We start from the raw sequence: 13,329 nt of genomic DNA on the forward strand, positions 1-13,329 counted from the left end.
CCCCTGAAGAGCGCGTTTCTTCAGGGACACAAGGAGAAGTTTGATTAACGCAGACCTACCTTCATCTCCTGGTTGAGCTCCCTCTTGACCGGGTGCGCGGGCTTCCTGCTGCGTTTGTTTTCCGAGGGTCTGCCTTTCTCCATCTCGGGCATAGTCCCGTTCTGAAGTCCAGACCCAGTTCGGATCAAAGTCTCGCGGGCCCTTGCAGCCGTAGTTCTTGGTGAAGTAATAGTAGTTGGCCTGTGAGTAGAATACTAAGCAGTGGTTTGGCCAGTGTGGGAGCTGTCACCGGGGTGGCGGCTGTCATGCTCCTCAGCGGCCGCTCGTCCCTCCTCCTCCGCGGGCGGACAGTGCTCTGTGCGCAGCTCCAGAGAACATGCTGCGGGCTCAGACTCTGGATGCTCTACACTGCCCTCCGCCTGTGCGTACTCTGAGGAGCTGAGGGAGGGAGCGCACTACTTCCTCACAGACCTTCAAAGTACAAGCCCTGGAATAACCCTCAGCTCGTTACTGATGTTGGGCCTGGGCGAGAAAAATAATAATAGAAAAATGGCTGGTGTTTATCTACAACATATAAAATATTGAGGGTTTCCATGGAAATTTAGCTTAATTGCTTTGTTAGTGATGTTCCATGATGTGGCATTACATTTTCATTCATTCAATTACAAGACTTGATGGTTCCAAGAATCATTTGAAAAACATGCATTCTTACTTGACCCTACATTTCAAACAATTTGATTGGTTGACTGAAATTAGCACTTACAATACAACAATACAAAAGGTTTAATGCATTTCTCCTGTTAAGGTTTATGTATTTTTTGCACTGTCCCTAAATAAAAAAATAAAACTAAACTAAATTTACACAACATTATCACCCGCACACTCACACCCTAAAAAATTGCGCATGAGGCCGAGTACACATGAACCATCTCAGAAAGAACCATCAGGGGAGACGTAGGCTCCAGGAGCAGAGAGTCACCCACAGCCACAGGACACAGACACAGGAGAGATGAGGCTTAGGACCTCCACCAACGAGACAGGCCCCAGCAGCCTTAGGCAAGTAATTTCAAAGACAATGGAACATGAATTGCATACTTGTAGACGGGTGATACAATAACAACGACAAAAAGAATACAGAAACAAAGAAAAGGCATGTATTTGATTGTGCGAGGTTATTTTTCCATTTGCCCGAAAATGAGTGAGAAGAACAAAACATTTTTAATCCAATCCCCATCTCTCATTAATAACACAACATAATTAACGTCCTGTTTGCTTTCTTTAAACATTTACATCAGATCATTGTACTTGAGGATGATAAGTTATTTCTTGGTAACTTTTTAACTATTATATTGCAATAATAATAAGATACCAACAATGGTGATAATATAAATTAAATTAAATAAGTAAAACTAATATGAATCAAACATATCACAATGTAGGCTGGAATAAATATGGAATCTAAAAATAGTAAAATGAATAGAAATAAAATGAGGAAATAATAATCAAGAACTATATAGGCTAAAATGAATAAACATGAATTAAAAGCCAAGCTAAAATGATGGGTCTTGAGCCTGTTCTTTATAACCTGAACATTCTCTTTGGCCCTGAGTTCCTCTGGTTCCATAGACGAGGACTTGAAAGACCCCTCTCGTGAGTGTGTGTCCTGCATGACTTTGGGAATAAATAGGAGCTGCTGGAGGAGCGCAGGGGCCGTGAGGGTGCAGTTCTGAAAGATAAGAATAAGAAATGCAGTTCTGAAAGATAAGAATGCCCAGACTGTTGGACATCTGTCTGAACACCACTTACTTTCAATTCCGGGGACAATTTTACAGACAGATTCATGGCTGTGCCATGGGCTCGCCCGTCTCTCCCATAGTGGCCAACCTGTACATGGAGCACTTTGAGAAGAAGGCACTGTCCTCATTCTCAGGCATAGCCCCAAAACTGTGGCTCCGCTATGTCGATGATACTTTTGTAACAATCAAGAAACAAGAGCTGGAAACCTTCTCTGATCACATCAATGCGGTGGACCCACATATTAGGTTTACAAGAGAAGACGCTAAGGAGAATCGCTTGGCCTTTCTTGATTGTTCCACGATCAGAGGAGAGGACGGGAAACTCCAAATAGAAGTATATAGGAAACCTACACACACGGACCAGTATCTGCTCTTTGGTTCCAACCACCCACTACAGCACAAGCTGGGGGTGATCAGAACCTTACAACACAGAGCTCAAGGTGTGCCCACCAGCTCAGAGGGCAAGAAGAAAGAGGAAAAACATGTCCGAAATGCCCTCTCAGCCTGTGGTTACCCCGCTTGGGCTCTCAACAGAGTGAAGAGAACCAAGAAGCAGGACAAAAGGGAAACTGAACAGAGAAGGAAGGGTGTTTCTATCCCTTATGTGTCTGGCCTGTCGGAAAAACTGCAGAGAATTTTTAGACAACACGAAGTCCCTGTTTATTTTAAACCAGGAAACACTTTAAGACAAAAACTGGTTCACCCAAAGGACAAGTTGCCGACTCAAAAACAGAGCAATGTAGTTTATTCGATCCAATGCAGTGAAGAAAGTTGTAAAGAACGTTACATAGGTGAGACGAAACAGCCTCTACACAAGAGGCTTTATCAGCACAGAAGAAATACTAGTTCAGGACCTCAGAGCGCCGTGCATCTCCATCTTGAAGCCTCTAATCACTCGTTTGAAGACGGTGAGGTGAAGGTTTTAAGCAGGGAGAAAAGATGGTTTGAAAGAGGAGTCAAGGAAGCTATTTTTGTTAAAAAAGAAAGACCTTCTTTAAACAGAAATGGAGGGCTTAGGTTTCATCTTCCTGTTATTTATAATGGGATTCTGAACCCCTGGAAAGGTAAAGGACATTCAGATGCTAATCAGGTACTCAGGGTGGTTGAGCCAGGGTCTCACAAAGACAAAGAGGTTTCTAATAGCCCATTAAGATTCTGAATAGGCTAGCTCGGTAGATACAAGGGGGAGTTTCTGTTGAAACAAACAACTCTTTCTACTTCAGGAAGGCTCCTCCCAATGGGCGGGTCTTACCACAGAACAGTATTAATATCGGAGTTCTCGACCTAAATTCTGTTATTGACAATGACTCTTGGATGAGAGTCGAAACGTCTATTTTTTCAAACTGAGTCCAGATGACTACAGCTGAAGCTTTTTCTATTATGGAACACGCCTGGACGAATGAGGGATTACACCGACATTTCCAAGAATTTTGGTGCCAAAAACCTTGGATTTAGTTCGGGAACTCGAATCTGTAGCCAGGAAACTAGCAGACAACAGGAATCACTTGAGGTTCAATCTTAGATGCAGACAGAACAACATGATCCCGAAGAGCCTGCAGATCAAATCACCGGTCAGAGGACACAGAGCAGAGAAGATTTGGAGAAGGAGCCTTATGCAGATGCTCAGTGAAAGGATCCAGGAAAACAACGTCAGAATTGATAAATTGAAAGGCAGAACAGGAACTTTACAGGAGAAATTAACCAGCATACTCCCTGAAGAAGCTTTCAAAAGAGTGCTGGATTTTACACAGACAGCACAAGAAGCACAGCACAGGAAGAGCAAAGAACGCCAAATCAAGAAGTTCAACATTCTTTTGAACAAAAAGAATGCAGGTGAGGTCAAGCTAGACATTAGGACTGAGACAGACAAATTAGCGACCAGCAAAAACAATTGGATTAAGAACCTATCAGATCGTGTTCTGACACAGGCAGAAAAGGAGGTGCTCTCTAAAGGGCTCAACTTTTCTGTCACCTCTAAACACATCCCTACAGAGGACTACATCACAGCCACTGAAACTGCAATTAGGAACAACAAAATGACTGAATCGGAGGCTACAGACCTGAGGTTACGTGTCACAGCGACCCTGAAGAGTGCCAAACCACCGCCTTCAAATATCACAGCTGAAGAGAGGAAAGCACTTTCAGCACTGGAAAAAGATCATAGCATCAACATCCTCCCAGCAGACAAGGGACGTTGCACTGTGATTCTCAACGCAGCTGATCACGAAGCCAAAGTCCACACCCTCCTCGAGGACACGACCACATACGAGCGCTTGAAAAGAGATCCGACCAGTGGCTACAAGAAGAAAGTGATAGACTGTTTACAAAGGCTGGAAAAAGAGGAAGCGATAGACCGGCCTCTGTATTACAGACTGTATCCTGGTGAAGCCATGCCTTGCATTTATGGCCTTCCAAAAATACACAAAAAGGAGGTTCCACTCAGACCCATAGTGTGCAGCACAGATTCCATCACCTACAATGTGGCCAAGCATTTAACAACTATATTGGCTCCGCTTGTGGGGAATTCGGAACATCATGTGGAAAACACGCACAACTTTTTGGATAAAGTGAAACATCTCCAACTGGACCCAGATGACCTCATGGTTTCATATGATGTTGTGTCCCTGTTCACCTGCATCCCGACCGCTGATGCAGTAGCAGCAGTGAGGATCAGACTGCAGGAAGACACCACCCTACAGGAAAGGACCAAACTGACACCTGAACACATATGTAAACTGTTGGACATCTGTCTGAACACCACTTACTTTCAATTCCGGGGACAATTTTACAGACAGATTCATGGCTGTGCCATGGGCTCGCCCGTCTCTCCCATAGTGGCCAACCTGTACATGGAGCACTTTGAGAAGAAGGCACTGTCCTCATTCTCAGGCATAGCCCCAAAACTGTGGCTCCGCTATGTCGATGATACTTTTGTAACAATCAAGAAACAAGAGCTGGAAACCTTCTCTGATCACATCAATGCTGTGGACCCACATATTAGGTTTACAAGAGAAGACGCTAAGGAGAATCGCTTGGCCTTTCTTGATTGTTCCACGATCAGAGGAGAGGACGGGAAACTCCAAATAGAAGTATATAGGAAACCTACACACACGGACCAGTATCTGCTCTTTGGTTCCAACCACCCACTACAGCACAAGCTGGGGGTGATCAGAACCTTACAACACAGAGCTCAAGGTGTGCCCACCAGCTCAGAGGGCAAGAAGAAAGAGGAAAAACATGTCCGAAATGCCCTCTCAGCCTGTGGTTACCCCGCTTGGGCTCTCAACAGAGTGAAGAGAACCAAGAAGCAGGACAAAAGGGAAACTGAACAGAGAAGGAAGGGTGTTTCTATCCCTTATGTGTCTGGCCTGTCGGAAAAACTGCAGAGAATTTTTAGACAACACGAAGTCCCTGTTTATTTTAAACCAGGAAACACTTTAAGACAAAAACTGGTTCACCCAAAGGACAAGTTGCCGACTCAAAAACAGAGCAATGTAGTTTATTCGATCCAATGCAGTGAAGAAAGTTGTAAAGAACGTTACATAGGTGAGACGAAACAGCCTCTACACAAGAGGCTTTATCAGCACAGAAGAAATACTAGTTCAGGACCACAGAGCGCTGTGCATCTCCATCTTGAAGCCTCTAATCACTCGTTTGAAGACGGTGAGGTGAAGGTTTTAAGCAGGGAGAAAAGATGGTTTGAAAGAGGAGTCAAGGAAGCTATTTTTGTTAAAAAAGAAAGACCTTCTTTAAACAGAAATGGAGGGCTTAGGTTTCATCTTCCTGTTATTTATAATGGGATTCTGAACCCCTGGAAAGGTAAAGGACATTCAGATGCTAATCAGGTACTCAGGGTGGTTGAGCCAGGGTCTCACAAAGACAAAGAGGTTTCTAATAGCCCATTAAGATTCTGAATAGGCTAGCTCGGTAGATACAAGGGGGAGTTTCTGTTGAAACAAACAACTCTTTCTACTTCAGGAAGGCTCCTCCCAATGGGCGGGTCTTACCACAGAACAGTATTAATATCGGAGTTCTCGACCTAAATTCTGTTATTGACAATGACTCTTGGATGAGAGTCGAAACGTCTATTTTTTCAAACTGAGTCCAGATGACTACAGCTGAAGCTTTTTCTACAATGCCCAATACTATTGAAAAACAGTAAAAACACATTAAAATCAATCTTAAACACAAAGAGACAATGCAGTGATTTTAAAATTAAATCTGGTAGTAATTGCAAGACCAGAGAACCTCTATAGTAGTATATGACTGGTGATAAAAGCCTGCGTCAGCATCTTTTGTTAGCCCGAGAGCAAATGGGGTGGACTCTGGCTGTATTCTTTAGGTGATTAAAACCTCAACATGCTTGGCTTCACTTTGACCATGATGTTATTATCCATAAGTGCTCCTCTGTGTTTTTACAGTTCATAAACCTTCACCAGACTTATTCAGATCATTTCACTTATTATCTGCTTCTTTACCCTAAAAAACAGCCCTTAAATGTCAGCAAGACCCCATCTGACCACGTAGTCACACTAGACAATGTCAGTGTAGCTTCTTGTTCTACTGTAAAAGCCCCATTCACACATATGCTCTGTTCACACTTAAAATTACATTTGTCTCTTTGTATTATCATTATGTGCTGCACCATTTAACTGCATAGCATAATCCAAGTTTATAACCAAAGAAACAGGGAGTGGCAATGACACAAAAGCCGCTTTTTGCATTAGTGAAATAGCAGAAATGCAGGGAAATAAGTTCTGACTTTATTGAGTCACTGTGTTGGCAAAATGTGTGAAGGGGGCTTTATTTGATCAAGAGCTCTCATTCACAACCCATATAAGTCTAGCCTGTAAAACAACAAGAGTGGTAGGAACTGTTGACTTCAGAATTCAATTTAAAATCCTCCTCTTGACTTTCAACTTACTTCTGGAGGTCACAGGAGTCTCTAAATGCACAGCAGGAGGCAGAGCATTGTACTTGTGTAATGGAATCAGCTCCTGTCCATGTTAAAGAGGCCGACACAGTCTCTTCATTTAATACCAGGCTTAAAACGTTCGTATTTAAAATAGCTTAAGGTCAGGCCAGTTAGGAACAGAAATAATAACCTACAATTTCCCAGCTACGCTGCCCGTGGAGCAACTGTGCTGGGGGAAGTATTGAGCACCATCCTCTGCTTCCTCCTACTTTTCCTATCAATAAAGTCCAATGTTTTAGTACAGTGTTCTCTTCATTTCTGTTCCCATGTTGTCCACTCCCCTTTGGGGAATATTACTGTTTCAAATACTGCTGTTCCAGTGACGACTGAATCCTTAGATGCCACAATCCTGACCTGTGGACCTGGATGGGATGTTTCTCATCTGTCTGGATGACCTCTCCCTATTCTAGATGAGCCACTCTTTATCCCTCTGTCAGTCAGTCCTGCACCAGCTCTGATCTCACCTTCACTGTTGTTCTCTTAAATATTTCTACTTTTTCCCATGCACAGTTTATTATTTATTTTTTCCTTTCCAAGGACAATGATCTAAAGACAGGGAAATGTACTTACTTCCAGCGAACTTTGGTCAACCTTCTTCTCTATTATTGACTAAACATGGTAAAACCAACAATTCTGTCCAGCCCTGCGAGGCAGCTGCTCTTATGATTTTGGCCAATTACGTCTTCTGATTTGGAACACATCAATCGGATCCTTTCACATACTTTTATTTTGGAGGCCCGGTCCAGTCGCTTCTGCTCGCCATCTTCCGCCTGCCTCCTCCTCTCTCCCCCGGCCCGCTGTAACCCTACTCCACCCCCCTCCTCCCGGCTGCGCACGGATCCGTTTCAGCAGGAATGCGCGGAGTGTGTTTTATCTGCGGCAGGCACAGTACAAGCGCTGTGTGCCCGGGCCCGTACTCCCCCGGCCGGACCAAAATAAAGCCACGATCCCACAATCACATGCGCACATGGCATCTGCTCCATCCAGGCCAGGGACTTTTCTACTGTCTTGGAGCGGATTGTTGGCAGCCTGTTAAGTTCACCGGCCCCAAGTGTCTGATAAATCTGTGTCTTAGTTGCATTGATGATGTTCTACTGTTGTTTAGCTGCAGATGTATTTAGTTCCAGTGGTAATCCTGTTTGCTGCCGTGGCCTCCTGTGTTAGAGCTGAACACGGTTCCTCCAGGTAATGGTCCCCAGCGTCTATGTTCTACTAACCTTCATCAAAATCCCTTAGATCATTTCAGGTCCTCAAATGACCTCATAATAGTTTTTTGTGTTGCTATTGAGAAGCTTGACAGGCCCCTCAAAGAGCTACACACGTCGGTTGTGGCGCATTATTGAAGTGTCTTGCCCAAGGACACAATGACTGTGCGCACTGGTCTAAGTGGGGCCTAAACTCAGAAGTTACATCTGGATTACTTCAGTTTATTGCACAATATTTAGAAGGACAACTGGAACTCTGACAGATTTCTAAGCATAATAATAAGTCTGATTTATTAAAGATTTAACTTCAAAAAAGTGAAATTACAGAAATATGTCATAATGGACATAATTATAGCCTGTATGTGTCCATGGGTTCAGAAAAGTAGTATTAAAATGGGCAAAACTGGGAATGAGATCTAAATGGCACATTGGAAGATCTTTTCCACTGTGGGAGGCGCTATAGAGTCACACTGGCATATATTCATTTTTTCCTTTTGTGCTGTGGATGTTCTAGTATTATTCTATTCTATTCCACAGAAATGAACTTTATACTCTAACTTTAATGTTTTATAGAGCATTACTTGTATTAAGGCTACTGCTGCTTAAGTAAAGCTGTTCTATTCTGAAGGGTGAAGGCATCAGATATGTTTAATATGATTGATAAAGTTGATAATATTTTGATAAAGATAATATTCAACAGGACAGTGCAGTGTGAAATGGGGATGAGAGTGGGGAATGACATGCAGGAAATAGTGGAGAGCCGCATTGAAACTCATGGCGCTGCTGCCTGTCCCAGAGGCGCGGGAGACAACTTTTAAAAAGGAAAACAAACGCTTTTTATGGCAAATATGAATGTTTATGAATATTTATCTGGAACTTTTAATATTAAAATAATACTACAGTGCATTTGTAGATGAGGATGAGTCTGGGGCTTTCACTTTCCCCGTCTCCTCCTCCCTCACTTTTCTCTCTTTCACTCCCTCTCTCAGGCTTTCTTCTATTTCTCCCTATCTCCTTCTCTTCTCTCTCCATCTTCCTTCCCCACTCGCTCCTTCACTTCTCTCTCAATCTCTTCTCTCTTTCTTTCCCCCTCTCTCTCCCCCTCTTCCTTTCCCCCTTTCTCCATCTCCTCTCTCTTCCTTTCCCCCTCTTTCTTCCCCTCTTCCTTCCCCCTTTCTTCTTCTCTTCTCTCTCCATCTCCTCTCTCTTCCTTCCCCCCTCTCTCCTTCTCTTCTCTCTCCATCTCCTCTCTCTTCTCTCTTCCTTTCCCCCTCTCTCTTCCCCTCTTCCTTTCCCCCTCTCTATTCTCCTTTTCCTTTCCCCTCTATCCATCTCCCTCCTCTCTCTTCCTTTCCCCCTCTCTCTTCCCCTCTTCCTTCCCCCCCACTCCTCTTCTCTTCTCTCTCCATCTCCTCTCTCTTCCCCTCTTCCTTCCCCCCTCACTCCTTCTCTTCTCTCTCCATCTCCTCTCTCTTCTCTCTTCCTTTCCCCCTCTCTCTTTCTTTTCATCCTTTCCCCCTCTCTCCTTCTCTTCTCTCTCCATCTCCTCTCTCTTCCCCTCTTCCTTTCCCCCCACTCCTTTTCCCTTCTCTCTCCATCTCCTCTCTCTTCCTTTCCCCCTCACTCCTTCTCTTCTCTCTCCATCTCCTCTCTTTTCCCCTCTTCCTTTCCCCCTGCCTCTTCCCCTCTTCCTTTCCCCCCTCACTCCTCTTCTCTTCTCTCTCCATCTCCTCTCTCTTCCCCTCTTCCTTTCCCCCCCACTCCTTTTCCCTTCTCTCTCCATCTCCTCTCTCTTCCTTTCCCCCTCACTCCTTCTCTTCTCTCTCCATCTCCTCTCTCTTCCTTTCCCCCTCACTCCTTCTCTTCTCTCTCCATCTCCTCTCTTTTCCCCTCTTCCTTTCCCCCTGCCTCTTCCCCTCTTCCTTTCCCCCCTCACTCCTCTTCTCTTCTCTCTCCATCTCCTCTCGCTTCTCTCTTCCTTTCCCCCTCTCTCCTTCTCTTCTCTCTCCATCTCCTCTCTTCCTTTCCCCCTCACTCCTTCTCTTCTCTCTCCATCTCCTCTCGCTTCTCTCTTCCTTTCCCCCTCTCTCCTTCTCTTCTCTCTCCATCTCCTCTCTTCCTTTCCCCCTCACTCCTTCTCTTCTCTCTCCATCTCCTCTCTCTTCTCTCTTCCTTTCCCCCTCTCTCTTTCTTTTCTTCCTCTCTCCCTCTCTCCTGGCAGCAGTGCTCGCCTCTCTCGTGTAAACAGAAACTCGATCCGGTCCGCTGGGCTTGGATTTCGCCCCCTCGTAGACCCGCGGAGGACACCGGATCCGGTCCGGCTTTGGGAACGGCGCTTATCTGATGCTTGCCTGGCCTCTCCGGTTCTCCACATCTGCGCCCGCGGTGGGAGGAAAATCAAGAATAGTCTCAATTATATAGTCCCCAAGAAACACTCGTACTTACTTTTGGGGAGTGTTTTCGGGGTTGTGTTTCCTTTTCACATCTGGAGACGGTTAAAATGACTTGCCACGTTGTCTGTTATTGTTCCTGTTCATAAATACACGAACAAAGAATTCTCGCAGTCACTTTGCAGATGATTTAAAATGTGTCTGGAGACAAGGGCCGTGTGCAGTGCTGTGGGCTGCCACCAGAGGGCAGTGTGAGGACAGAGTGACAGTGTTCTTGAGTTTTCCACAATTTTATGCAAACAGGGCGATTAGGAATAACAAGGGTGTGTCAACGTGGATTTGAATAGTAGTTTTAATTAACTCTATTCAGCGCGTGTCTCCTTTGATCCAAATCTGCACATATATTACATTTTTTGCTGACACAAACCCCTGTATAACTGTTGTAATGCACCATTACTGGTGTTACTTGGCAACAAAAACAAAATGGATGAGCTGGAAAATCTACAGGGAGGATTAGCCTGTGTATCACATGGTTTATGGCTAACACCTAATTGTGGACCTTACAAGCGTCACCACTGTTACAGCAAACAGAGACACAAACGCGACTTGTAGTTTTTGTTACCAACTGGAGGTGCTTCCCTGGACATGTTAAAAGAACATCCTGAATCCAGAAGTCAGTGTAATCCCTCATTAATCCTGGAGTGTTCCATTGTAGAAAAAGCTTCAGTTGTGGTCTTCTGGACACTGTTTAAAGAAAAACAAGACGTTTTGACTCTCATCCAAGAGTCATTCTCAATCTGTGGATCTAGCCCACCGGGCGGAGCTCCCTTGTCCTGCTTGTCTTTTTGTCAGTACTGTTTTTTTAAGTTTCACCTGAAACAAATCTTCTTTGTTCTCCAACAGCCATGTAATGGGCCATAAATCCTATTGTTGGCTATCTGCAGCTCACTTATCACTGATGACTACCTAACAGCTGAATGAGCAGGGCTGATGCCACCCCATGACTACAAAATGTCTGCTGTATATTCTGGATTAATTGAACCTTAAACCTGAATTCCTGTTTAAAGAGGGATTCTCTTTTTTTTTTTCTAGCAAAAATGGTCCTCTTAGCTCCTCTTTTAAAGAAGCCGTTTTTGTAAAAAAAAATGGCCCCATCTCTTTCTTGAAGCAAGGACATAGAAGTGCTTGTGGTCTGCTTCCTGCCTTTTCACATGCTGTCGTTGTAGTCAGAACACACAAAGTGCGTGGCTCCAACAGTCATTATGATTTCATCCCTCTGTGGTGGTAAGCTATCTTGTAGCCACAGCTGCCACGAGGCAGACTGATGGAAGCGAGGCTACCAATCTGTGCCATCGGGCCCCCTCCAGCCCATCATGCACACAGCACTTTCATAGTATAGGCAATGAGGGTGAAGTGTCTTGCCTAAGGACACAACGACAGAACTTGTTCAGAGTGTGAATCAAACCTCCAGTACTCTACCCACTGAGCTACTGCCGCCCTGTAGTCACAGCCCCCAAAACATCTACTGGGATGAGTCAACCCACCACCACCTGCTCGTTCAGAAAGTGGCCTCCTGAGGCCGAGGCAGCTCTGAGAGACGCCTGTCCGGAGTGTTGGGGACATTGGACATCGAGGGGATCACAGACTGCACCCCTGATGTAAATTCAACTGTAAATTGTGTACTCAGTTAGCCTATTTTTATTCTTATTCTTTTTTTTTTATCTTATAGACTTTTTTTTGGATTATGCTATAGTAGATTTTAATTGTTTAATTGTTTTTCTTGACTTTTCTTGACTTATGTAGGTGTTTTTTTTGGTTGTTCATTGTTTCATGTTGCACTGAATCACCACAGCAAGTTCCTGTGTTTGTGAATTCTGTTCATTGACAATGGCAATAATACTTTCTGATTCTGATTCTCTGAGAATACATTAAACCTCTGCATGGAAGTGGCTATGCCCACTAGGACAGTGCATGGACCCCTGTTTCTGTAACAGCAAGCCCTGGATCACATGGTCTCTCCTGGAAGCTCTCTACTCAATGGAAGACCTTCTGCATTGTCCCTGTCTCAGAGAAGCTTCATCCGTAGGACAACATATGACCCTGAAATCACACGTGATGAAGACCATGGAGTGACTGGTGCTTCACTGCAGCTCACTCTCCAGATCAGGTTCAGGTAACTTTATTTATACCCTTAGGTTGAATTGATTTGCAATGGATTGGATTTGGCTTCCATACAGCACGCACACAATAAAATAAAGTGCTGATCAAAAAGATAGATCTTGTATAACACCATAAAATGAGCCCATAATTATTACAGTCAGATTGGTCACACAAATGAACAATTAGGTGTGAATTACAGCTTATTTGGCAAACAAACAACAAGGATGAAGCTGTTGTTGTTTTACATCTCAGGCCCAAGAACCTTTGTCCAAATGGAAGAAGCTGAAAATCATTATACATCGGGTGCAGCCCATCATTTACAATGGCTGTGGCCAAGCGTTGGGTCTGCCTCGAGAACAGAGACTCAGGATGCAGCTGGGTGTGGCCCATCACTGCCATACCATAAAACCAAACGACAAAATTGATTCAATAAAAGCTTGATAAAAAAAAGTCATCATCGTCTTGCAAAACAACAGTTTTCTCAAAGAATACAATCTCTGGTGGTCATTCCTCATCAAAGTTCAGTTTTGAGTTAATAACTGTCCAAAGGTATTTATATGACTCCACTTCCTGCACCGTGTTTTCCTTGGATATTTGTCACATCAGGGGTGTGAGGGTTCTTTCTGAAGTCGATAGAACATTCGGGTGAGACTCCTCACACCATTGTACAAAGTTCTTTACAACAGGACCATTATCACTTTCATTACTTTGGAGAAGACTAATAATAACAGAAGCGTCTGCGTACTTGACAATTGACCTGCTACTATAGTTACTGCAACACTCATGTGTAAAGACATAGACCA

General features: G+C 44.2%; 2 protein-coding genes across 3 annotated transcripts in view; both read right to left on the minus strand.

Annotated features, from left to right (window-relative positions):
- sobpb (sine oculis binding protein homolog (Drosophila) b) overlaps nt 1–424 on the minus strand; it is a 38,445-nt gene extending 38,021 nt beyond the window's left edge. Inside the window, exon 1 of the mRNA XM_072457088.1 lies at nt 60–424. Coding sequence (XP_072313189.1) covers nt 60–152 — 93 coding nt within the window. The 5' untranslated portion in view covers nt 153–424. The remainder of the gene's footprint in view (nt 1–59) is intronic.
- Nucleotides 1–13,329, minus strand: part of LOC140370580 (uncharacterized) — a 153,691-nt gene that overhangs the window by 106,960 nt on the left and 33,402 nt on the right. The gene's annotated exons all lie outside the window — the stretch shown is intronic.

The sequence above is a fragment of the Eucyclogobius newberryi genome, unplaced genomic scaffold, assembly GCF_026437365.1.
Source record: "Eucyclogobius newberryi isolate DKJ021-1_F unplaced genomic scaffold, fEucNew1.0.hap1 SCAF_1, whole genome shotgun sequence".
Classification (NCBI taxonomy): domain Eukaryota; kingdom Metazoa; phylum Chordata; class Actinopteri; order Gobiiformes; family Gobiidae; genus Eucyclogobius; species Eucyclogobius newberryi.